This window comes from Petromyzon marinus, chromosome 15, assembly GCF_048934315.1.
Source record: "Petromyzon marinus isolate PM22_M1 ecotype Great Lakes invasive population chromosome 15, UKy_Petmar_22M1.pri1.0, whole genome shotgun sequence".
Classification (NCBI taxonomy): Eukaryota; Metazoa; Chordata; class Hyperoartia; order Petromyzontiformes; family Petromyzontidae; genus Petromyzon; species Petromyzon marinus.
This window is the reverse complement of record NC_133681.1, coordinates 1,305,756-1,329,677: the sequence shown is the minus strand read 5'-3', so window position 1 is coordinate 1,329,677 and position 23,922 is coordinate 1,305,756. Positions and strand designations below refer to the sequence as shown.

Below are 23,922 nucleotides of genomic sequence, written 5' to 3'. Positions count from 1 at the left end.
GAGGGGCCAGTCCATGAATCGAGTTCGATTCCTGGCCACAGCCAGCGTCAAATAGCCCCGAGGCTTAGAGAGGCCTTCATCCAGCAGTGGTATTACAAAAGTGCCCTCTCCACGTGTCATTATTATGATTGGTGCCGTAACACTCCCCGTGCTCGCGCGAAGGAAGACGCGCAGTGTGTGACTTCAGGAGCAGCGAGGTGGTGGGAGGAGCCCCCGACCCCTCCACCCCGGCCACGCCCACATCCATGCCGGATCCGCCCTTATCCCTGCAGACTCCTCCTCCATCCCTCCAGGCCCCTCCGCCATTACTCCCAGCCCCTCCCCACCCCTCCCGGCTCCTCCCTCATTCCCGCCCCTCCTCTATCCTTTCCGGCCTCTCCGCCTGCCATTATGACCCCTTCCCTATCTTTTCTGGCCCCTCCCCCACCCTTCCCAGCCTCTTCCGCTCCCATTCCAGCCCCTCCCCCTTTCCTCATGGCCCCTCCTCCATCCCGCCCGCCCGCCCGCCATCGTGGCTTCTCCAGCCCCTCCTCTATCCCCCCCCCAAATCCCTCCCGGCTCCTCCCCCATCCCCCAAGGCCCTCCCCTATCCCTACGGGCCCCGCCCCCAACCCTCGTGGCCTCCCCCCCACCCCTCACCCACCCCGTGAGGTTTTTGTTTTGAGCAGCGCCGCCCTCCGGCCCGGCCCGAACTCGTCCGTCTGCCTCTCGCCATTGCAGGGGCGAGGCGACGCGAGGGTGAAAGGGGGAAGCGATAGCGGCGAAACACCTCGATAGCTCACGGCTCATACGCGATCAAAGGAGCACGCGGGGAAGGCCCGAGAACCACGGGGCAGAGCGTGCCGACTTCTCCTGCGTGAGATCCCCACTACCAGCAAGCTGCTCGCCGCGATGCCGGCGTCCGCGTATCGGGCCATGTGAGGGCAAGCCGGCGGCTCTTTTGTGCTGGGACTACCGACACTGATATAGTCAGCACGTATACACAGAGGGAGAGAGACGAAGAGGGACGGGGAGGAAGAAGAGGCAGAGTAGGATCGGGGAAGATAGAGAGCGAAGGTACAAGGGAGGTAAGAGAGAGAGAGACGAGCTCGTATACGCGGGACGCAGCCAAGGATTTTGGGGAGACGAGGAGATAGGAAGACGCAGAGACAAGGACAGAAAGACAGGCAAGGTTGCAGATAGACAAGGAAACGTGGACATTTAAGAGACCGACAAGGAGGAAAGGGAGACAGGCAAGGAGACGGAGACAAATAGGGAAGACAGGGAGACATACGAGAGACGGGGGAGGTGAGATTACAGAGGACACGGGGACAGGCAGGCAGAGGGGCAACATCGGGAGACAGGGAGACACATAGTGGAGACAAGGGGACGGAGAGAGACGGGCACAGGGAGAGCAAGGGGAAGCCATTTTGATCGCGGCCATGGCTAAGAAGACGTACGACCTCCTCTTCAAGCTGCTGCTCATCGGAGACTCGGGCGTGGGCAAGACGTGCATCCTATTCCGCTTCTCGGACGACGCCTTCAACACCACCTTCATCTCCACCATCGGTGGGGCCTCGGGCGGGCTGCAGGGGGCGCCGACAGGCAGCGGAAGGTCGGGGGTGGGGGGGGTGGGTAAGGGGTGGTCCACCCAGGTGGTGGTGGTGGCCGACTTGGCCGGGCCGACTTCAACCGAGCCCGGCCGGCGGCTCAGGAAAACGACTAGGCCGCAGGGCTGACTGTAGGCCTAGGTGGCGATGGCCGGGTTTATGGCGATGTTGTTGGTTGTTTTGGCCGATGAACGCGGGGTTTTTTTCGATTCGAGAGGGCTCCGCGAACGCGTTTCGGTGCTGCGAGGCGTGGCCGAGCGTAGTTTGTGGGACTTTTTGAGGAGCGAGATGGCCCAAATGTAGGCGTTGGCCGCTTCCATGAATTTCCTCGTCTCAAGATGGCAACGGCGTGACACGCGAATCTCGAGCGGCGGTCGGGCGCCGCTCGTCTCTCGGTCTGTCCGCACCTCTTGATCCGAGTTTTATTCAACGTGGATGTTGTTAAAGTGTCGCCGAGGTGGCGACACAAGACAATGGCTGGTGTTGAGTGTTTTTTTTAGATCGGCCATGGCCAGGAGATGGGGGGGGGCGTTTGTGGCTCAGACTGCCACGGTGCCACGGGTGGGATGGGGGCGCTCATGATGATGTTGATGTCGTGTGGTTGTGTTAACAGTTCGTGAGCGTGACGATGCTGGTTTTTTTTGTTACCGCCACTCCTATGTTCTTCGTTCAGGGCCAAAATTGTCTGAATTAGTGGAGCTATTATAACTCAAATATTGACGATGGCTGGTTAGTGCAGCCGTACAAAGAAGAATTGGAGAGGTCTGTGCAGTTATTATTGTAATTACACCGGGACGTGAAGTCGGGGAATGAGCACATCAGATAAATCATTGTCAGATTGTTAGCAAGAAGTAAATGAGCCTTGGGCAGGGTACGTCGCTAGACGGGATGAAGGTCGATGGACGAGACTGGTAACGGAATGACAGCCTAAGGACGGCCACCGCAGAGATGGAGCGATGAGACTGGTTCTCATGGCCAGGATTGAGATGGATTGATGCGCAGCCACCGCATGCCGAAAGCCGCTTCTGTTTGGCCGGATAGAGGGGGGCTAAACGGGCGCGGCACGGGCTGCAGAGGAGATGGAGTGATGCAGTACAGGAGTGGACTTGCTGATGATTGGTAACAGCGGTGTCAAGATCGGCATCTGGCGAGGACGCTGCTACTGGGCAGTTGGAGGCAGTCGCCCTCCAGCATTAACAGAGGGTGGAGGAGAGACGCTCACAACAACGAGCAGAACGCCGGGAGGCTAAAACGCAGCACGTTGACATAGTGGGGAGCACAGGCCCGTCATCTCGGTCAACCGACAGTTCACGTTGCCTCGAGGTGCACCTAGTCTGGCACAAGCGGAGTGTTGTCGTCACCGCCAAATCGTGGCGAATGGCGATTGTTGGATGACAGCGAATGCTTGGGGAGGCTTTCATCCAGCAGTGGATAGGCAATGGCTGGTGATGCAAGAGAAAGGGCGGTGTGTGTGTGTTTGCCCTGGGAAGGTGATGAAATAAATTGGTGGTTTTAGTTTTCAATTTCTCAAACATTTCCACACAGATACATACCGGAGACCTGACAAATACAGTGTGCTTTACCACAAACGTCACGGTCTTAGAAAGTCGATTATTATCTTAAATATACACGGCTTCGGTAACTGAATGTTGTGGACAATGGCCCTGAATTCTGAGCTGTGAAAGGAGAGGAACCTTGTCCGATATGTTCGCTGATACTCCGCTCTTCTTCAAGCGCGTTGGCCATTATAGGATAGGGCTGGTTCACATTTTTGTCATGCGTACGTGTGAACACATTTTGCAAAACGGTCACTTCTACATAAAAAACAACCCATTCAGCAACTATGTACACACGTACATAAAAATAGGGGAAATGAAAATCATAACATTTTACAGCCCTTTGTCAATCCGCTGCGGGATGCATGGATTCCCCCACGCCACGTCGATCGTGGGGATTGTTGCTCCATAATCTCGCTACCCTTGTCATTTGCGGGGTTGGTGAAGGAGTTTGGTGGCCAGGAATCACTCAGGTCGTGGGGTTTATAACCACCACTCGAATCAATTCCCACAGCGGATTTGATTGAAATGGGGGTAGTGGATCGAAAAACGGCTGACGATTACACACAGCATATATCCCTGGATGTAGTTTCTGTACTTAATGGCTCATTGTGAGACGGTGGGTAATTCGTCCCTGCCTCACGGCACTTCCATTAACCCCGACACTGGACTGGGTTCATGACATGTCCAAGACGAGAAGGAAAATGAAACACGCCTGAATCCTGTGTCTCTTCTCCGAAGTTGATTTTAAAGTTTCAGTTGCATGCAAAGTGCCTGCAAGTTTTGGAACTTTTTCAAAATGTGTCGCATCCAAAAATACTAAAATTGAGTAGCCGAAGTGGTTTAGGAATCAAAAGCGATCAGAGACCACCTGGGTTGGTACCACGAAGATCCTGGGTTTGAGTTCATGTTTCGGCCACTCATGATTAAAGCGAGGTCTCAAGTAGCAAATTGATTATGTCAGCCCGGTCACCAATGGCTGCACAATAAAAGCCATCGATTTTTATTTTTCAATTTTCGCATATTCCAGCTCTCAGAAACAAGCAAAAAGCGCATTGAGCTCTCTCTGAAGGACATATAAAGCGCTGTCACTAACGTGGATCGAGGCCTATTTCAGGTGACTTGGGAATAAGTTATAATATTTAATAATCTGGGTACACTTTTTTGACGCAAGGTGGTCGTTCACAGCTAGCAGCAAAAAATGCTCGTAAAAGTGAAACCTTGCAACACGTGTCCACAATGAAAAGGTAATATAGTTGAAAATTATTGAGAGAATTTATTTTAAAGATCACAATGTAATCTTCAATGTTCGTCTGTTTTATGGTGTATCCATACCAATATCTCCATCGCTCACTGCGGGGAAATTGGCAGGGACGATGAAGTGTTTTGGCATTTTCCTAATACATGGATGTTACCGTAAATCTCGACCGTGAATTTCTATTAATTTTGCTTGGAAATAACAGCAACGCGTTTGTGTGTTCTCCACAGGAATTGATTTCAAGATCAAGACAATAGAACTGGGTGGGAAGAAGATTAAGCTGCAGATATGGTAAGTGTGTTGAAAGGGAGTTGGATGTGGATGGTTTCATCATAACCATTAGCCATGATCTATTCACTACTAGATTAAGGCTTCCCCAAGCCGTTGCCTTCTGCGGCCGTCTTGCGATGCAACAAACATTCGTCACGGACGACCCAGACGAGTTCGCGTGCTACGTGAGCGGCCCTCCTTCACCTGGGCGGGCCGCAGGCTTGACATCTTTGCTTGTGCACTCATCACGACTGCCACGCATCACCCTGGGGGCACTAAGACCAGGCCACCACAAGGGGTCCATGGGACGCATACGGCCTGCGGCCTGCCCGTTGCCCACCACTGATCTAGCTTCTGCACTCGAGTTGATCCCATCGCTTTATCTTCACGGTGGATGTCATCTCGGGGCGTGTTTTTCTCCTTTGGCTGCCGTTCCTTGGTTTCGATCTTTGCCTCGACCACTGCCCGCTTAACTATCAATGTCGTGTTTCTAAACGTGCAAATGAGGGTGGATTACAACCTCCGCATGTTGCCATTGGCGCAGTCAGACCTGGACTATTGCACAAGTTTCGCCAGGGCCCTTTGGCCCATTGGTTTGGAGGTAGCGTCGCGTCTCCCTTTAAAAATAAATAATAATATAAAAAGCTTGTGCTTAATATAGTGTTCTATGTCAACTTGAGTCACGTCAAAGTGTCCCGCTGCTGACGTGCGTTTTTTAGGTGTTCATTTCCGTTGACGACCTTCACCGCGTCTCCAGTCTGAAGCAGGAGTAATACGATAGCTGAAATTATAACGGAAATAAGTAATTGAAGTGAAATCCATGAGTTCGGAGGCTTTTGCTGGACATGAACACCTCACGAAAGGAAGGAATATAAGAAACTGGGGGGGGGGGGGGGGTGCCTTTACCCTGCAGTAGGAAGTTACCAGCTAACAACAACAAGAAACGTTGTCAGTCCTTCGTTAACCAGCTGCTGGATGAAGGCCTCCTCGCGCTCTGTTGGTGCTGAGACCGTAATTTTCTGTTCTGGTCAATGTGGTTTGGTGCTGATATTAGCTGTGGCTGGAGTTTAACTTTGCTTGCCAGCTTAGGGGCGTATTGTGCGTACCACTGCACCTTTTTGCCTCAGAACTAAGCCGATTCGAATAAAAATTGCTCCGTTGCTTTTTTTCTTCTTCAAATAAGTTGGGTTCATTAACAGATTTCTAAATTGGTAAAGTTTCTCTTGAACGGTCACTGCCCAAGTCCTGTATTGCAGTTCATGCTTTGATTGTATATTTTGTTCTTAATATTAGCCGTGATTGGACTGAAAACCCTGTTAACTGCGTCCGAAACGCATTTAATCAACCAAACCTAAAGGACATGTTCATCTGCATCCTGTCCGCGAGCAGAGAGAGATTCTTGCAAGCACGTGTACATTTATAGCCGTCCTATTGATTTTCCAAAGAACTTTCATTCCATTTAAAAGGGGGCATGTTTGATTATACAGTTCAATTGGAAACCCAGCACAGTCGAACGCAATGTAAGTTTACATACCGCCTGACTGCGATGGAATGTCAAGACGCTGTACAGAAACGTTGATGTTTTATTTTACCGATAGATAGAGGCAGGCGGTCTTCGGCAGAGGCGATGAGAGAGGTCTTGCGCCTTAACTTGAGGCAGGGAGTCGACAGCACATGGCTTAGGGAAGGGGGAGTTCCAGACTATGGGAGCAGCAGATGAGGTATTGGTAAAGATTCCCCATTCCTATGCTGGGAACAAGCGTTATATGAGAGATAAAAATACTATATACAAGCAGTATTTATTGACTCCAAAGCGATGGTAACGATGGTGATATGATGATGGTCTTAGTTGGTCCCTGGCTGGGCATTGAACTAATGTCCTTGCGATTGCAAGTCGAGCCGCAGGACCAACCGGCCACATCCTGTCAACTTAAAGCAACACTGACCAATTGTGCAATGTTATGTTCCTTGTAGTGTGTTTTAAAATAATGTTTATATATTTTAAATATATACATATACTTGGGTGTAGCAGACGGAGCAGTAGTTCACGCATTACGCTGTGAACCTGGCGGCCCGAGTTCAATTCCCGGCCACGGTTTAACGCCAGTGGCAATTTCTCCAGTTTCCTCCCACGTGCAGTCAGACGCTGATTTACATGGCGTTGGGTCATCCCAGTGTGGTAGCACGCTTCTTACACAAGCATCTTGAGACTCGGCAAGCCTTTCCTGGCTAAATAGAACGCAAAAATAATTAGCACTATCGCCATCTCACAATCCTTGTTACGTCGCATAGTCATGAGGAATGCCGACGACTTTGGGGGAGGTGGGGGGAGGCCTTCAGCAGTGGATTAAAAGTGGCTGATGGTTATGATAATGATAAATTATTGTAGCCTCAGTGCTATCACCCAGCAGTGGTGCATCGCAAGGATGTGTCGTTGGGACATGTTTAGAGCATGTTGCAAAGCGGACTATGCGTGTTTGCGGTCGCATGTGTGCACGTGTGTGTGTGTGGAGCGGCGGTGCAATGGTTGGCGCACTGCGCTTTGAACCCTGTGACCCGAGTTTGATTCTCGCTCGCGGCCAACATGGGTGACGATTATCTGAACCTGTTCCAGGCCTTCCCAAGGTCGACTCGCTCTGAAATGAGTACCTGGTGCGATATGCAAAAACGCCAGCATTGGGAAGACAAAGGTTTGCCGGTGGTGGTTCTGTCACCCCACCAATGTCCATGCTGGTCTTTATGCTGCCTATAACAAAACTTCCCTCCAACAGTCTGTAATAGGCTACACACAGGGGATCTTTCTGTGCATGCGTGTATGTGTGCGGGCGTGTGTGTGTCTTTCTGTTGGGTGAGCTCACCTGCGCCTCAGGGCTTGTCTTGCTTGTGTCAGCCTGACTGGCACGGAGATTCCCGCAAGCGCTTGGCTCCGCACTGTGTGGGCGTTGTTTAAATGTTACCTGTGGAGGTGACGACGCTACGTGGGCTAAGAGCCCTGTCCCAACCGCAAGTGAAGGCCGTTAGGGTGCAGCAGGACGGTTAACTCCCTACGGCAGAGTTTTCCAGTGAATCGTTTTCTTAAAATGACTGATGCTGCCTCAACTTGTCACTCACTTGCCCATTTACAACCATTCATTCACACTCTCGCACATGAACACACTCGCTCAATGAACACACATAGTCACACATTGACTCCCTAACATGTACACCCATGAGACAAATATCCCCCATATAGCTTTAACAGACTGTTGAGGCAAGTGCTTCAATGAGTAGCGCCTATGAAGGCCGATTCTGCACACGGGGTGGGTGGCCAGAACCTACCTGGCCACGTTTGTCTCCTCAGTGGCGATGTTTACACACCGTACCAGGTTCTAATATGAGGCTGAGTCGACCTAGAGGAGGCCCAGGGCCGGTTCAGCTAATCGTTTCTGGTGTTGGCCGTGAGAGAGAATCGAACCTGGGTTGTCTGATTTGTAGCGCAGCACGCTAAACGCTACGCAACACCGCTCACAAGCTCACACACCCACTCGCAGACCAACGTGCGTCTTCGCTCACAACTCGTGCACAAATGGAGACAACTCCACCCTCCAGCGACCGTGCGAATGCGTCCATCTACTTCAAATGGTGGAGCATCTGCGTGAACAACTGCCCTCTGTCCAACGTTTCGCTCTAGGTGCCGGGAGCATTTTTAGGAACTGAATTGAGTGCTATAGTGTTGCCGGCTGCTGCTGGCGGCGTTTTTGATATAGGCCCGGCCGACGTTGACGGTGCAATCCCAACTTGCGCGAGGGAGCGGGTGGACGTCTTTGAACGCGGTTCGATTTTTAGGAATGGAAATCTGGCAAATGAGCGAGCGTCGGATTTTGAGTCGCGCACTTTAGAACGTTAGTGCGGTGTGAGAGTGTAATTATAGTGGCGTTCCTTTCCAACGCTGGCATTGAGCCAGCAATGGAATTTCCACATTTTCATGGTGGGGATACAAGTCCGAAGACTCGTTTTTCTTTCTCACGTGCAATGCATACAGTGAGGGAAAAAAAGTATTTCATCCCCTGCTGATTTTGTACGTTTGCCCACTGACAAAGAAATGATCAGTCTATAATTTTAATGGTAGGTTTATTTGAACAGTGACAGACAGAATAACAACAAGAAAATCCAGAAAAACGCATGTCAAAAATGTTATGAATTGATTTGCATTCTAATGAGGGAAATAAGTATTTGACCCCCTCTCAATCAGAAAGATTTCTGGCTCCCAGGTGTCTTATACAGGTAACGAGCTGAGATTAGGAGCACACTCTTAAAGGGAGTGCTCCTAATCTCAGCTTGTTACCTGTATAAAAGACACCTGTCCACAGAAGCAATCAATCAATCAGATTCTAAACTCTCCACCATGGCCAAGACCAAAGAGCTCTCCAAGGATGTCAGGGACAAGATTGTCGACCTACACAAGGCTGAAATGGGCTACAAGACCATTGCCAAGCAGCTTGGTGAGAAGGTGACAATAGTTGGTGCGATTATTCGCAAATGGAAGAAACACAAAAGAACTGTCAATCTCCCTCGGCCTGGGGCTCCATGCAAGGTCTCACCTCGTGGAGTTGCAATGATCATGAAAACGGTGAGGAATCAGCCCAGAACTACACGGGAAGATCTTGTCAATGATCTCGTCAATGATCTCAAGGCAGCTGGGACCATAGTCACCAAGAAAACAATTGGTAACACTACGCCGTGATGGACTGAAATCCTGCAGCGCCCGCAAGGTCCCCCTGCTCAAGAAAGCACATATACATGCCCGTCTGAAGTTTGCCAATGAACATCTGAATGATTCAGAGGACAACTGGGTGAAAGTGTTGTGGCCAGATGAGACCAAAATGGAGCTCTTTGGCATCAACTCAACTCGCCGTGTTTGGAGGAGGAGGAATGCTGCCTATGACCCCAAGAACACCATCTCCACCGTCAACCATGGAGGTGGAAACAGTATGCTTTGGGGGTGTTTTTCTACTAAGGGGACAGGACAACTTCAGCGCATCAAAGGGACGATGGACGGGGCCATGTACCATCAAATATTGGGTGAGAACCTCCTTCCCTCAGTGAGGGCATTGAAAATGGGTCGTGGATGGGTATTCCAGCATGACAATGACCCAAAACACACGGCCAGGGCAACAAAGGAGTGGCTCAAGAAGAAGCACATTAAGGTCCTCGAGTGGCCTAGCCAGTCTCCAGACCTTAATCCCATAGAAAATCTGTGGAGGGAGCTGAAGGTTCGAGTTGCCAAACGTCAGCCTCGAAACCTTAATGACTTGGAGAAGATCTGCAAAGAGGAGTGGGACAAAATCCCTCCTGAGATGTGTGCAAACCTGGTGGCCAACTACAAGAAACGTCTGACCTCTGATTGCCAACAAGGGTTTTGCTACCAAGTACTAAGTCATGTTTTGCAGAGGGGTCAAGTACTTATTTCCCTCATTAAAATGCAAATCAATTTATAAAATTTTTGACATGCTTTTTTCTGGATTTTTTTGTTGCTATTCTGTCTCTCAATGAAATAAACCTACCATTAAAATTATAGACTGATCATTTATTTGTCAGTGGGCAAACGTACAAAATCAGCAGGGGATCAAATACTTTTTTTCCCTCACTGTACATAGTTTGTTGTCCTTCCCCCGCACCGCCGATTAGCACGGATGGCTATGTACGGTGCGAAATAAGTGTTCTACGTATGTCTCTTTCTCGTGAGGTTTTTAATAAGGGGGCTGTGGAAGCGAATTTTTTTCTTGAAATGACGGATCAGAATGATATTTTCAACAGGACGTGTTCAAGTGTTGAACGCAACACTCACGAATGGCATTGGCCAAGCATCCCAGTGTAGGACCCTCCTGTAAAGGAGCCTTGAGACTCAACGAGGCTTTCCCGGATAAATGAAGAGGCTCTGTTCATTATTATTTTTTATTTTCCAGAAACCATTTGACCACATAAAACAGGAGTTAATCGATACACACTTGGCTGCTGATCCTGAGCTGCTGTATTCACGTTCAGGGGCCTGCCGATCGTTACAAGAGTGGGCCCCTGCGTGTGCATTATTTGGTTGGCTGAGGTCCGCATTGGAATCCCACCGCCCCTCCCGCCCCCCCCCCCACCCCCAACCTCTCGCCCCCTCCCTCCTGCTAGTGGTGGAGTGCTGAACCCGCCCCGGGGCAGCGTTCCATTGAATGTATTGCAACATACGAGATTGGTGCGCGAGCGACTCAACGGGTTTACAGGAAGAGAAAAAAAACAGGGTCTTGTACGCGGCTGCTCAGCCGTGTCGGTGCATATTTCCATCTGCTGCGTGCCTGCGTGCCTGTCTCTCGTGTGTTGGTGTGCCTGGCAACCCGAGTTCGATCCCCGCTCACGGCCAATACCAGTGACGATTATCCGAATTGCTTGTGGGCCTTCCCTAGGTTGACTCGGCCTCAATTAAGTACCTCGTGTGTTGTGTAAACATCGCCACTGGGAAAACAAAGGCGGCCAGGCGAAGTGTTGGCCAATCACCCCCTCGTGTGCCGTGCCGGCCTTCATAGGTGCTCGCTAACAGCACTTGCCCTAACAGTCTGTTTAAGGCTATATGGGGGATATTTGTATTTGTGTACGCACCGCAGTACAAACCCAGCGATCTGGGTTCGAATCCCCCTGTGATTTTAGTAGCGAGTGACGTATCAATGTGTTCAGGACTCTCTGCTAGGTTGACGCAGAGTTAAAAAATGAGTGAATCATTTGGTGTGGGAACACAGCACGAGAGAGATGAAGGTGGGTAGGCGTGGTGCTTGCCACAACGACCTCGTGTGACGTGCCTGCCTCAATAGTTGCTCGCTAATAGCACTTACCCCCAGCAGTCTACACGGCTACACGGGGAACCTTGTTGCTTGTGTGCGAGCGTCGTAGCGGTTGGTGCAGTGCGCTGCAGCCCCGTGCCGCTGGACGGGAGGTGGTCAGGGCTCGGTGGCGTCATCGGCGGCGTCATCAGCCGTCAGGCAGGGTGTGGCTTGCGGGGGTTTCCCGCCTTTGGGACGCAGGCTGTCAGGCGGCTGCCAGATTTAAAGGTGCCCGAGTCATCGAGCGGTCGACCACAACTGTCCACGAAGAATCGTCCCCACGGGCTCGGCCTGGTGAACTCGTCCCGACGGGCTCATCATCTCAGCTGCAGGAGCGGAGTGTGGAGTAGCCACCCTAACCCTGTGTGACTGTCCAGCTACTAGAGAACGGAGGACGGGAGTAATCTCTCGTTTGACGTGCGAGTAGTAGTAATAGTCGTAGGTGGTGCCTTCCTGCAATGTACCGTGTTAAGCGATGAGTTACTATACTACATCATTAGTGCACTGTAAAATCAGGCCGCAGATGAGGGTATGCCACGGTATTGTATCACTCCGCGTACTGCATCACACCTCTGAGCCGCCCAGATCAAGAAAGCAGTTTGTCGTCGACCGCTCAGAAACCACGTTACAACGGCCTGCGTTCAGCGTTTTAACGACCTGCGTTCGGCATTATAACGGCGCGCCTTATGCGTTGTGCGGAAAATGTTCCTGAGTTGTATTGTGAACACCGCCACGCGTTTAAGGAACGACTTCCCGTCATCGATTCCTTCGAGGACTGACAACCCGCAATGCGACGGCAATTTGTCATCTCTGATTTTGCGCTGATCTTACTGCCAGTCTTTAACTTTCCACTGCTGGGCAAAGGCCTCCCCCGTTACCTTCTGTTTGTTACTTTTAGGACGAGCAAACGGATGTTACGCCCGCTTCCCATATTCGTGTCTCAGCATAAAATATTCAGATGTGTTTTGCACATCCCATCGGTCTTTCATCCTTCTGGGAATGCATCTTTTCAGCAGCATTGGTTCAACGCAAGCAAAAACTCAGTGTCTCATCTGTGAAATAGAGCTTCATAGCTCATCGGATTCCTCCAGTCTAAAGAAAGATTGAGTCATGCTTGCTTAAACCAATGCTGGCGAACTGCCCAATATTTAAGTGCGCACAAACCCTCATTGTTTGGAAATGGGTCATCGTTCAATGCCAAACTATCTGAAAGAATACATTATAATTGAAGCGTCGTCGTTTGTACTGGCCACCGACTCACCCCCACCCTCTCGTGCTCCGTGCCGGCCTTCGTAGGTGCTGCTCGCTCGCAGCACTTGCCCCAATGGTCCGTTAAAGGCTATACGGCGGGGGCGTCTTTGTCTCGTCTGTCTGTACGCAGGGACACGGCCGGGCAGGAGCGCTTCCACACCATCACCACCTCGTACTACCGCGGCGCCATGGGCATCATGCTGGTGTACGACATCACCAACGCCAAGAGCTTCGAGAACATCAGCAAGTGGCTGCGCAACATTGACGAGGCGAGTGCCCCTGCTGCGGTTGTCGGTCACCGACGCGGTCCGAAATTTGGCGACGTGACACCGTGCGGCAGCCCGGGCGTCCGACTGTCGCCTGTGCGGCCCGGGCCGCTTGTCCGCCACCACGCCCGAGCGCTTGTGGGCTTGGCGCAGCTGTTGTCCTCTGTGGGCGTTCACAAATTTGCGCTCTTCACGCACGCAGCCGCAATGTTATTCTTAACCCCGTGTGGGTCCCCCGCAAAGCTTCGCCCCAAGCTCGGCGAAGTGTTCTCCCCAAACCGCGGCGTGGTGTTTAATCGAAGTTTCCCGCTTTTGTCCGGTAACGTACACGCGTGTTCCGGAACTAACCTCTTGTGTAGGCGTTCGCTTAACCCACATTCACGCCCATACCCCGGTAGTCCCCAGCGTTGTCGAATATGCGTGACATTGTACTGTGTACGGGTGTCTCCCTGTGGCCAAATCGCCCGCAACGTGTCACGATCTCTCGCCGGATCGGAAAGCCAAGCGGGGGTCACGCCTGGCTCGTGCTCTCATGGGCTCCCCACCCCCCGTACGTAAGAAACAGGATGTTGTAGCCTGCTGTGGGGGGGGGTGCCCTGTGTGTCGGGCAGCAAGAGGGCACCACAGCCAGGTCAATCGTTGTACTGTACTTTTTGCGGTCTCCTGACAGCGGCAGCTAGCGTGGCGACTGGGCGCCCGCGGACTATTTTGGTGTTTGGCTGGAACGCCCGGTGTGTGACGTTGGCCGTCCCCAAACCCCGAGCCACCTCTCCCGTAATCTCTCCCGGCTGCCTTTGTCCCCACGGTGCCGGTGAATGTGCTGAGACGGACAGCCCTGTCGCCACCGTTTGTCAAGTGGGGAGGGTAGAGAGGGGTGGGGGTGGTGTCCCCTATTTTTAGCAGCTATGAGCACGCACCTACCGAACATTTATGGGAATCCAACTTTGGCTTTTGAACTGGCTTGCGGTGAGGTTCGTGTGGGTGGATACTCCCCTGCCTCTTGAAAAAGGGTCTTGCCGGTGTGGAAGATTAGGCCAAAATATCCTCTATAGATGCCTCTAAGTGAGGCCCTTCTGCCAGCAGTGGCCTGAGCAAGCAATCGCAGGGCTGCACCCTTACCCCTGTTCTCATCCCAATTGTGCCATCGGCGTCACATCGCGGGTCGAAGGACTTCATAGAGCACGGCCCACAGAAGCGCACGTCGCAGAGCTCTCTCTGAAATGGCTTTGTCAAGTGACCTCCGGTGCACACAGTAGAGGGCAGCACTGTCCCACCCACCCTGCCCCACGGTGATGTTGATCACGTGACAGTCAAACCGATATTTTTAATTCTCAGAGCTGGAATTCGGCCACATCCAGCGAAGGAGCACAATTAAGGGAAGGCATCTATGTGTGCATATAAGCCTTGCCTTAACTGTGTGTAAGATGTGCACTATGTGAGCATACGTGAGCACATTGGCACAAGACAGGAATGTGGAAACATGACAAAATGTGCAGTTGACACCTACGGGCTATCTGCCCATGGATCGTGATGATGTGTGCAGCCTCGCTAAGGTCCGATCCTCGGCTCAAGTTTCCCCACGTCTCGTCTGATAGCACTCCGCCGCCCCCGCTTCTTCATCTTGCAACACCACGCTGGGTTTTTTCACCGGGCTCTCTCGAGTCGTGACCCGAGGCGGACGGCTGACGGGGGTTTCCCCTCTGCTCTCTAAGGCTGCGTGCTTTTCTGGCGTGAAACGATCAGTGCAAGGCTGTTTCGCATCATGCCCCGGTCATGAAAAAGCCCAGGGGTGGCTGAGGCGGAGGAGAAGTAGCAACTCTGTCGGTCAGAATCTAATCGAGACAGTGGCACGTTAAAATAGAATCGGCGTAAACGTGTGGTGCAGCGTTGGTGACCAGAACTACCACTGCTGCTGCTACTACCATGTGGCCGAACCCAATGACAAATATGAATCACAGCATGATGTCCTTGCGGTTAAAATGTGACGGTCTGAAAAATCAAATCCTCGCTACGTTCCGCGCTGTTATTTTGTTCCACGCTCTGGTTTCGCCCCAGCGTCTGGTTTGTGTGCCTGGGGTTTTTTTGTTATTGCGACTGTTGTTTTGTTTTCACTTGCAATGAGGAACCCGTTTGTGCACTTTCCGTGTAATTTTCTTTCCTTGCAAACAGAGGCTTTGTGTTTTTTTCGTTGTTGCTTTGGCTTTTCTCGCCTAGTTTTACGATAAAGATGGTCGGCCGCGCTAACGCAGCCCCTGCGGCAGCGCGTTTGCCGTGCACTCGTGGCCCCTGCCGTGCACTCGTGGCCCCTGCCGTGCACTCGTGGCCCCTGCCGTGCACTCGTGGCCCCTGCCGTGCACTCGTGGCCCCTGCCGTGCACTCGTGGCCCCTGCCGTGCACTCGTGGCCCCTGCCGTGCACTCGTGGCCCCTGCCGTGCACTCGTGGCCCCTGCCGTGCACTCGTAGGCCCCTGCCGCGCGCGTTCACGGTGCAAGCCCCGCGGACACCCTGGTGAAAACGCAAGCCACGGGCGAGTTCCTTCCGGTGCACATCTCCCGTGTGCGGCCGCCAGTCAGTGGTGTGGACATGCCACCTCGATATAGCGGCGGGGAGCGAGCCTACCCATAGGACTCTTGACTTCCCCACAAAGTGGTACCTATTTTATTCACCTCTGAGGGAGGTATGATGGGCTGAGTCAACCCTCCCCCCCCCCCACCGCCCCGAACAAGGATTTGAACTCGCACCTTTCCGATTGCGAGTCACTCGTCTTACAGGTGAACCACCTGGCCAGATAAATGAGTACTCAAAGATGTGGAGTGTGCGAGTCGTTAGGCAGGAAGATGTGGAGAGTGCGAGTCATTGGGCAGGGAGATGTCGTGGGGTGAGAGTTGTTGCCGATGAGGAGGGTTGACCTCCCTCCTCCACCCCCATGTGAGCAGCACGCGAGCGAGGACGTGGAGCGGATGCTGCTGGGGAACAAGTGCGACATGGAGGACAAGCGCGTGGTGCCCAAGGAGAAGGGCGAGCAGGTACAAGCCCCAGAGAGAGAGGTCCTTAGTCGCACAAATGGAGCGGTGCATCAAGTTGGCGCGCCGGCGCCAAATGGATTGTCGTGTGACCGAGGGATGGCGACGGCTTCCGAAGGCCTTAATCCAGCGGTTGATAGACCACGGATGATAGACCACGGTTGATAGACCACGGATGATAGACCACGGATGATAGACCACGGTTGATAGACCACGGATGATAGACCACGGATGATAGACCACGGATGATAGACCACGGTTGATAGACCACGGATGATAGACCACGGTTGATAGACCACGGATGATAGACCACGGATGATAGACCACGGTTGATAGACCACGGATGATAGACCACGGTTGATAGACCACGGATGATAGACCACGGATGATAGACCACGGTTGATAGACCACGGATGATAGACCACGGTTGATAGACCACGGATGATAGACCACGGATGATAGACCACGGATGATAGACCACGGATGATAGACCACGGATGATAGACCACGGATGATAGACCACGGTTGATAGACCACGGATGATAGACCACGGATGATAGACCACGGATGATAGACCACGGATGATAGACCACGGATGATAGACCACGGATGATAGACCACGGTTGATAGACCACGGATGATAGACCACGGATGATAGACCACGGTTGATAGACCACGGATGATAGACCACGGTTGATAGACCACGGTTGATAGACCACGGTTGATAGACGACGGATGATAGACCACGGTTGATAGACCACGGATGATAGACCACGGTTGATAGACCACGGATGATAGACCACGGATGATAGACCACGGATGATAGACCACCGTTGATAGACCACGGTTGATAGACCACGGTTGATAGACCACGGTTGATAGACCACGGTTGATAGACCACGGATGATAGACCACGGATGATAGACCACGGATGATAGACCACGGATGATAGACCACGGATGATAGACCACGGATGATAGACCACGGATGATAGACCACGGATGATAGACCACGGATGATAGACCACGGATGATAGACCACGGATGATAGACCACGGATGATAGACCACGGTTGATAGACCACGGTTGATAGACCACGGTTGATAGACCACGGTTGATAGACCACGGTTGATAGACCACGGTTGATAGACCACGGATGATAGACCACGGATGATATACCACGGATGATAGACCACGGATGATAGACCACGGATGATAGACCACGGTTGATAGACCACGGTTGATAGACCACTGTTGATAGACCACGGTTGATAGACCACGGATGATAGACCACGGATGATAGACCACGGATGATAGACCACGGATGATAGACTACGGATGATAGACCACGGATGATAGACCACCGTTGATAGACCACGGTTGATAGACCACCGTTGATAGACCACCGTTGATAGACCACGGATGATAGACCACGGATGATGACGACGATGCTACCAACGCGTTGTGTGTAAAGGGTTCACGGCGACCCCTGCAGCCACAGGCGGTCCTCCAGCTCGCTCGCGACGAGTAAGCGACCCTCGTGTCAATTCGCGACTTCTGGGAACTTTGCGAGAATTCTTCGAAATCGCTGTGGGAGTGTGCGGCACGAGTCGTCACAGCTCACCCGGGGGGGCGGGGGGGGTGAGGGTGGCCCATCGCCCCCCCCCCCCCCCAGATCGCACCCCTCATCGCCCACCCGCTCGCTTGTTCCATTCGCAGATCTCGAGGGAGCACAACATCAGATTTTTTGAGACGAGCGCAAAGTCCAACATCAACATCGAGAAGGCCTTCTTCACACTCGCCGAGGACATCCTCAAAAAGGTGACGGTCGCTGGACTCGCATGCTCACTACCTCACTGGCTGTCTCGCTCGCTGTCTCGCTCGCTGTCTCGCTGTCTCACTCACTGTCTCACTCGCTGTCTCACTCGCTGTCTCGCTCGCTGTCTCACTCGCTGTCTCGCCGTCTCACTCGCCGTCTCACTCGCTGTCTCACCGTCTCACTCACTGTCTCACTCGCTGTCTCACTCGCTGTCTCGCTGTCTCACTCGCTGTCTCACTCGCTGCTCGCTGTCTTACTCGCTGTCTCGCTGTCTCACTCGCTGTCTCACTCGCTGTCTCGCTGGCTCACTCGCTGCTCACTGTCTTACTCGCTGTCTCACTCGCTGTCTCACTCGCTGTCTCACTCGCTGTCTCACTCGCTGTCTCACTCGCTGCTCACTGTCTCACTCACTGTCTCACTTGCTGTCTCACTCGCTGTCTCACTCGCTGCTCGCTGTCTCACTCACTGCTCGCTGTCTCACTCGCTGCTCGCTGTCTCACTCGCTGCTCGCTGTCTCACTCGCTGCTCGCTGTCTCGCTCGCTGTCTCACTCACTGTCTCGCTTGCTGTCTCGCTCACTGTCTCGCTCGCTGTCTCACTGCTCACTGTGACTCACTGCTCGCTGTCTCACTCGCTGCTCGCTGTCTCACTCGCTGCTCGCTGTCTCACTCACTGTCTCACTCACTGTCTCGCTCGCTGTCTCGCTCGCTGTCTCGCTCGCTGCTCGCTCGCTGCTCGCTGTCTCACTCGCTGTCTCACTCGCTGTCTCACTCGCTGTCTCACTCGCTGTCTCACTCGCTGCTCGCTGTCTCGCTCGCTGTCTCGCTCGCTGTCTCACTCGCTGCTCGCTGCCTCACTCGCTGCTCGCTGTGTGACTTGCTGCTCGCTGTCTCACTCACTGTCACTCGCTCGCCGTGTCCCGCTCACAGACGCCAGTGAAGGAGCCGGAGAGGAAGGACGTTGTAGACACGACCAGCTCGGGTGGCGTGCTGGGCTTCAAGAGCAAGTGCTGCGCCTGAGCGGGGCCATCGCTGCTGCCCCCCCTCCCCTCCCACTGCGACTCCTCCTCTTCCCTCCTCCCCCTGCAACCCTCCAGAACCCCTGCCCTGTGACCCCTCAACCGGCCGCTGACGACCCCCGCCCTCCCCTCCCTCTCAAGCTACCCATCGGTGTCTGCTACTCGCACATCCGCCCTCTCCTACCGTTGATTTGTACTTAAACCGCGCGTGGGATGCGTACGCGATGATGTGAACGGAAGGAAAAGGCTCCGGTAATACCATCGGCTACGGCGTCGCCACCGTTCTTATTATTATTTCATCGTCAATATTTTTATTCCTGTTTATCATTACTCGTCACAGTACTCAATGTGCATAGCGACGACAATAATAATGATGATTGTTGTTGAGTGACCTTAAAGCATGCGGTCGATTGAAGCGCCAGACGGAGTTATGCATTGCGCGCCGAGGCCCTCGGGCAAAATCCGGCCTGGCTCGGCCGCACACCGGAGCGGACCGCCCAGCAGCAACCCACAGTGTCCCCCCCCCTCCCCAACCGTGAATCCAATCCAGCGAACTCTGCATCGGCTTTTGGGCACTAGAAGCAGCAGCACGAGTCCCCCAAGTGTCGCCACGGGTCGATGTTGACTCCGTACGATCGCATTCGTGGGTTCGTGGTGGGGGGGGGGGTGGGGCAGGGTGCGTGGTGAGTGGCGTTCTTGCCCAAAGGCCGATCGAAGTAAAATACGAGTCCAGAATTTTTGCCGCGGCACGAATTTCCGTTGCACGCAGGGCTTAATTTCAGCCGGTTCAGTATCCGGCACACCAGGTCCAGAGTACCACCGCGCCTGGCTATGGCTGCGGCTAAGAGTCAAGTGCCATTTAATCCAGTCGAACAGCGACCTAAAAAGTATTTCCGTGCCGGCACACCACGTCCAGAGAGTATACCGTCTCTCTGTGGCTACAGCTCCACTCTAGCAGTGACTCGGAAGGTATTCGGTGATAAATTAATCCATGGCTGCACCCAACCCCCCCCTCCCCCACAGCCGGCCGCCTTCCCCCACCCTACCCCGTGCAGGGAGCGATGAGTGGATTTCTAACGCGGTCCCCAGGGATAAATATTCAATTTAAACAAACAGAAGAGAACCTCCCTCTCCCCCCCCCCCCCCCCGATTGTACACCGGGGCCTGTAAGCGCCGCTTCGATTTGGCGATTTAAATTGGGCGGCGCGAAGGCGGCGAGAGGCGTCGCCGCGATGGTCGGCGACGTTGCTGGGGGCTCGCGCTGCGCAGGAGACGGCCGCACGCGGCCGTTGGTGGCTGCCGGACGCGGCCGTTGGTGGCTGCCGCACGCGGCCGTTGGTGGCTGCCGGACGCGGCCGGTGGTGGCTGCCGGACGCAGTCCGACGCCGAACTTAACGACGCAACGCGATTTGTTGATCCTTAAAATCGAATGGTAGCCGCGACCCCCCCATCGCCATCAACCCCACTTCCCCCGTCCGCGAATGGCGACAGTTCGCAGGGGTACATATGAAGTCGTTCCAGGCCCGTTGTGTCGTTGTTTTTGTTGGCCGGCCGATTGCCGCACAGGAGGGGTAGCGGCGTTTCGGTGGCGTCTCGTCTCCACGCAGCGGCGTCCCCTGCACGTTGTCGTGGGGGAGGCTTTGCCGGCGGTGTCCGTTTCTAGGCCTCGTCATTCTTGCCCGAGGTGGAGGAGGAAGTTTGCTCGTCGGTCCCCTGCCGCAACCTTGAACTGCCGGTGGTCACGTGTTCCCGCGTGCGTGCGCGCATGCGTGGGTATGTTCCCGTGTGCATGTCTGTATGTTGAACTTCTTTCGCACTGTACTTAGCCAACCGTGCTAATCGACGCTGTGGGGGAAGAACAGCAAACTAAACTGTGCGTGTTCCCGCGTGCGTACATTTGTGTGTGTGTGTTCCGCGTACGTCCATGTCCAGGGCTTAATTGCAGCCGCGTCTTCTGATAAAATATTTACGCCCCCGGCACGCCACATCCCGAGGAAACGTTACGCTCGCAATGGGAGCGCGGGTACCGTCCTTACTCGCGTGCCAGCTGCACCGGTCTAGACAACGAGCCAGGATATATTTTCCGCTCCCGGCACACCACGTCCACGGTATACTCTTGCTGCGGATGTGTCGGCTACGCAAGTTGCGTGCCGCGGCCAAAATAACTCTACGCCCGGCACTCGAACCGCGTGCCACCAATTCCATGTCGAGAGCGATTAAGCCCTGGCCGTGTGCGTCTCCTTCGCCGCACCGCTGCCAAACACTGGCAATGCTTTGCTTGTTAGGAGGAGGGGCGAGGGGGTGAAGAGGTGGGGTGTGTGTGGGAGCGTGACGATGTCGCTGTGACGGGGCCCTGTCGATGTAGCCCCGAGTGCGCGCTCGGTCGCCTGTGCCCTCGCGAGAGCGGCCGGCGGGGCGGTGTGGAAAGTCGCGTCCCGGTGTGGGTGCCACGACCAATCCGGGTCCCCTCCTCCCCAATCTTCCCAAACTTAACCCACCACACCCTCGCTCCCCTGTACCACCCACATCCTCCTCTCCCAACAGCAACCACCACCTCCCCTGACTGTACGCCCATCCCATTTTAAGGTATCCATTTGTGTGCGTGTGAGACGGAGAGGAAATCCCACTTTGTAAAGCAAAACGAAACGATAATGTTGGCCTCGTGGCCGGACAGACGCATAGTCTACTACTGGGGGTGTGTGTGTGCGCGCGCGCGCGCCGTTTGAAAACTACGCTCTGGTGTAACGTGGAATAAATGAATGGCTCTACGACTTCCGTTTTGCGTGTCCGCCCCCACCCCTGGGCCCTCCCCTGTTTGGCCGATGAGCCCCCTTGTGTGGGGGGCGAGGTGCGCTGCGTGCCGGGTGAGGTTTGAAGTTGTCTGCGCGTGAGATGGGTGTCAAGACCACGCACCGTTTTGGCTTCGAGGAAGACGCCAGAACGGCAATCGGCTCCTCTTGTCGCGACACGGGCTGTCACACACCACCTGTCAGCTTCGTCAACGATTCCCCGTTCTCCCCCGTAAAGCAATGAAAGATGATGTTTCGTCTGGTGGCGTCACGAGAACTGGGCGTTGTGACAATTGGCGCTCCTTACCCGTGCAATCGATTAGGTTCTGAATTGCGTCGCTATTCGATTCGTGAGTGGATAGGTTTTGTTTTGCCATTGTGGCGAGCGCCTCTAGTGGCTACGGGGTTCAGATATCCTTTCCTCAATGAGAGTGCCAGGTCTTCAGCTCGAGTTCCCACCTTCCACCCTGGTCCGATCTTGAGTCGTCTTCGTTTTTCACCGGCACGTCGACCAGCAGCAGCGTCTTCTAATTTGTCATTTTTACCCAACCAACCGACATCCCTAACCTCATTTCCAGAACTTCTTAAACAACAAACTTCCTCACACCGAGGACGTGCCCAAAACCACATCGTGTGGCATCACAGGGGTTTGCGTTACCCACTCACGTTCAGTAAGAACACTCGGCAACATTGGCTCCGACATTTTTTGCCCGCTTGCCCTATGCGATGCAACGCGGACCCTAAGGATCAACTTCTAAGCGGCGTTATCGACGGCATTGTCCAGCCGAGGGCTTGTCGCACGCACGATCCACGAAGTCGCCGTGAAAGTCTTCTGTTGTCGCTGTCGAAGCTGCCAATAGGCCGCTGTGTGACGGCCCGCGAGTGATGCCGCAGCACCACCAAGCGATGGGTAACGCCAACCCATGAGCTGTTGCTGCACCGCCCTGTCGTGTCGTCATCCTCCACGCCCCGCTTCCACGGCGAGCAACCGTTCAATTGATGTGTACAAAAATGACGATTTAAATGCTGTTATGTCTTGGTTTTTGTCTTTTATTCGTGCGAGGGGTTTGGGGGTGCATGCGCGTGCGTGTGCGTGTGTCTCATTATAGTCTAGCTCTGTGTCGTTTGGCTGCGGGCTGCAATTCACCCGGCGGCTCTCATGCCCGGCGTCGCCTCGCAAGAAGCACTGGGGACGCGATGGGGTTGTGAGTGGCGCATTTCCGGCAGTGACCTCCCCGCTCCTCCCACTGTGAATCCCGCTCGGCGGGAGAGCCGTGCGGGCCTCGCAGTCAGCTGGTCGCGAGTTTCAAATCACCGTTTGGTGACGGTTCACTCGGCCCATCATCTCTCCGGGGTCTATAAAATCCTGTATCATTTCGGGGGGAAGTCGACAGCGGGTTTCCTTTGCCAGAGGCCCCCCCCCCCCCCGCCATAAGAATGTGGAATTGTCACCACTGGCTCAAGGGGTTATCAACAAGAGTTGACCACCGTCTCAATGCTCGTTTGAGCAGGAACTCGCTTTGACTTTCCCTATGAAAAAGGGCCACTGCTCGAAACGTCGCCTATTGTACATTAACCACGACTTAATTATGGAATGTTGTCTGGACCCCCTCCCTCCGACAGCGGGAAAGGAGGAGGGGGGGGGGGATGGCGGGGGTGGGGCATGAAATTTTCCGGAGTTCGGCCCCGGACAGCTCCAGCTAAAATTAACCATCGATGTTGATGCTGGCGACGCGAATTGTCCTGTCGCCACACGCGCGCATCCCGTCACGACGAGAGACCGTGATGACGAAGACTATCATGATGATGTTGATACCCAGCGAGGAATCCAAGTCGATGTTGCTCAATTCTCATCGCTCCTGGAATGCTTCTGTTTGCGTTCGCTGCATTCAGCACACGCTGTGGAGAGGTCAACGTCCAGAGAGAGAGAGAGAGTGTGTGTGTGATGGAGGCACGCGCCGCATTAAACACAGCTATAATCTAAGGTGACATGAACACGTTTAAACTTTTTGTTGTTTTCAATAAACCCGGTTTTACGTTCTAAGCTTGCTCTCCGCAATGTGGTGGTGGTGATTGTGATGGTGGTGGTGATGTTGGCACAGTGGTGCATCCTGCCAGCCATCTCGGGTCCGTCAAGCCACGGCACCTGGGTCTGCCCCGTTACCTGCCCGCGAGCCGTCGACACTTCACGTGGCTTCAAGGTGCACCTAGCCTGGCACAAGCGCCGTGGCGACGTCACAACCACT

At 53.8% G+C, this 23,922-nt stretch overlaps 1 protein-coding gene across 1 annotated transcript; it reads left to right on the top strand.

The window, feature by feature from the left end:
• Positions 1-652: 652 nt before the first annotated feature.
• Positions 653-23,720, top strand: LOC116942554 (RAB10, member RAS oncogene family-like). Its single transcript, XM_032954603.2, has 6 exons — positions 653-1,548; positions 4,634-4,694; positions 12,894-13,032; positions 15,966-16,055; positions 17,771-17,872; positions 18,799-23,720. The coding sequence occupies exons 1-6, from the start codon at positions 1,422-1,424 to the stop codon at positions 18,886-18,888; spliced, it is 609 nt and encodes a 202-aa protein (XP_032810494.1). The 5' UTR covers positions 653-1,421; the 3' UTR covers positions 18,889-23,720.
• Positions 23,721-23,922: the final 202 nt, after the last annotated feature.

Excerpts from the sequence above, each read along its gene's own strand:
- LOC116942554 (XM_032954603.2), top strand. The coding sequence starts at position 1,422 with ATGGCTAAGAAGACGTACGACCTCCTCTTCAAGCTGCTGCTCATCGGA. Across the intron at positions 16,056-17,770 it reads CCAAGGAGAAGGGCGAGCAG|ATCTCGAGGGAGCACAACAT; the intron begins GTACAAGCCCCA and ends TTCCATTCGCAG. Across the intron at positions 17,873-18,798 it reads CCGAGGACATCCTCAAAAAG|ACGCCAGTGAAGGAGCCGGA; the intron begins GTGACGGTCGCT and ends TCCCGCTCACAG.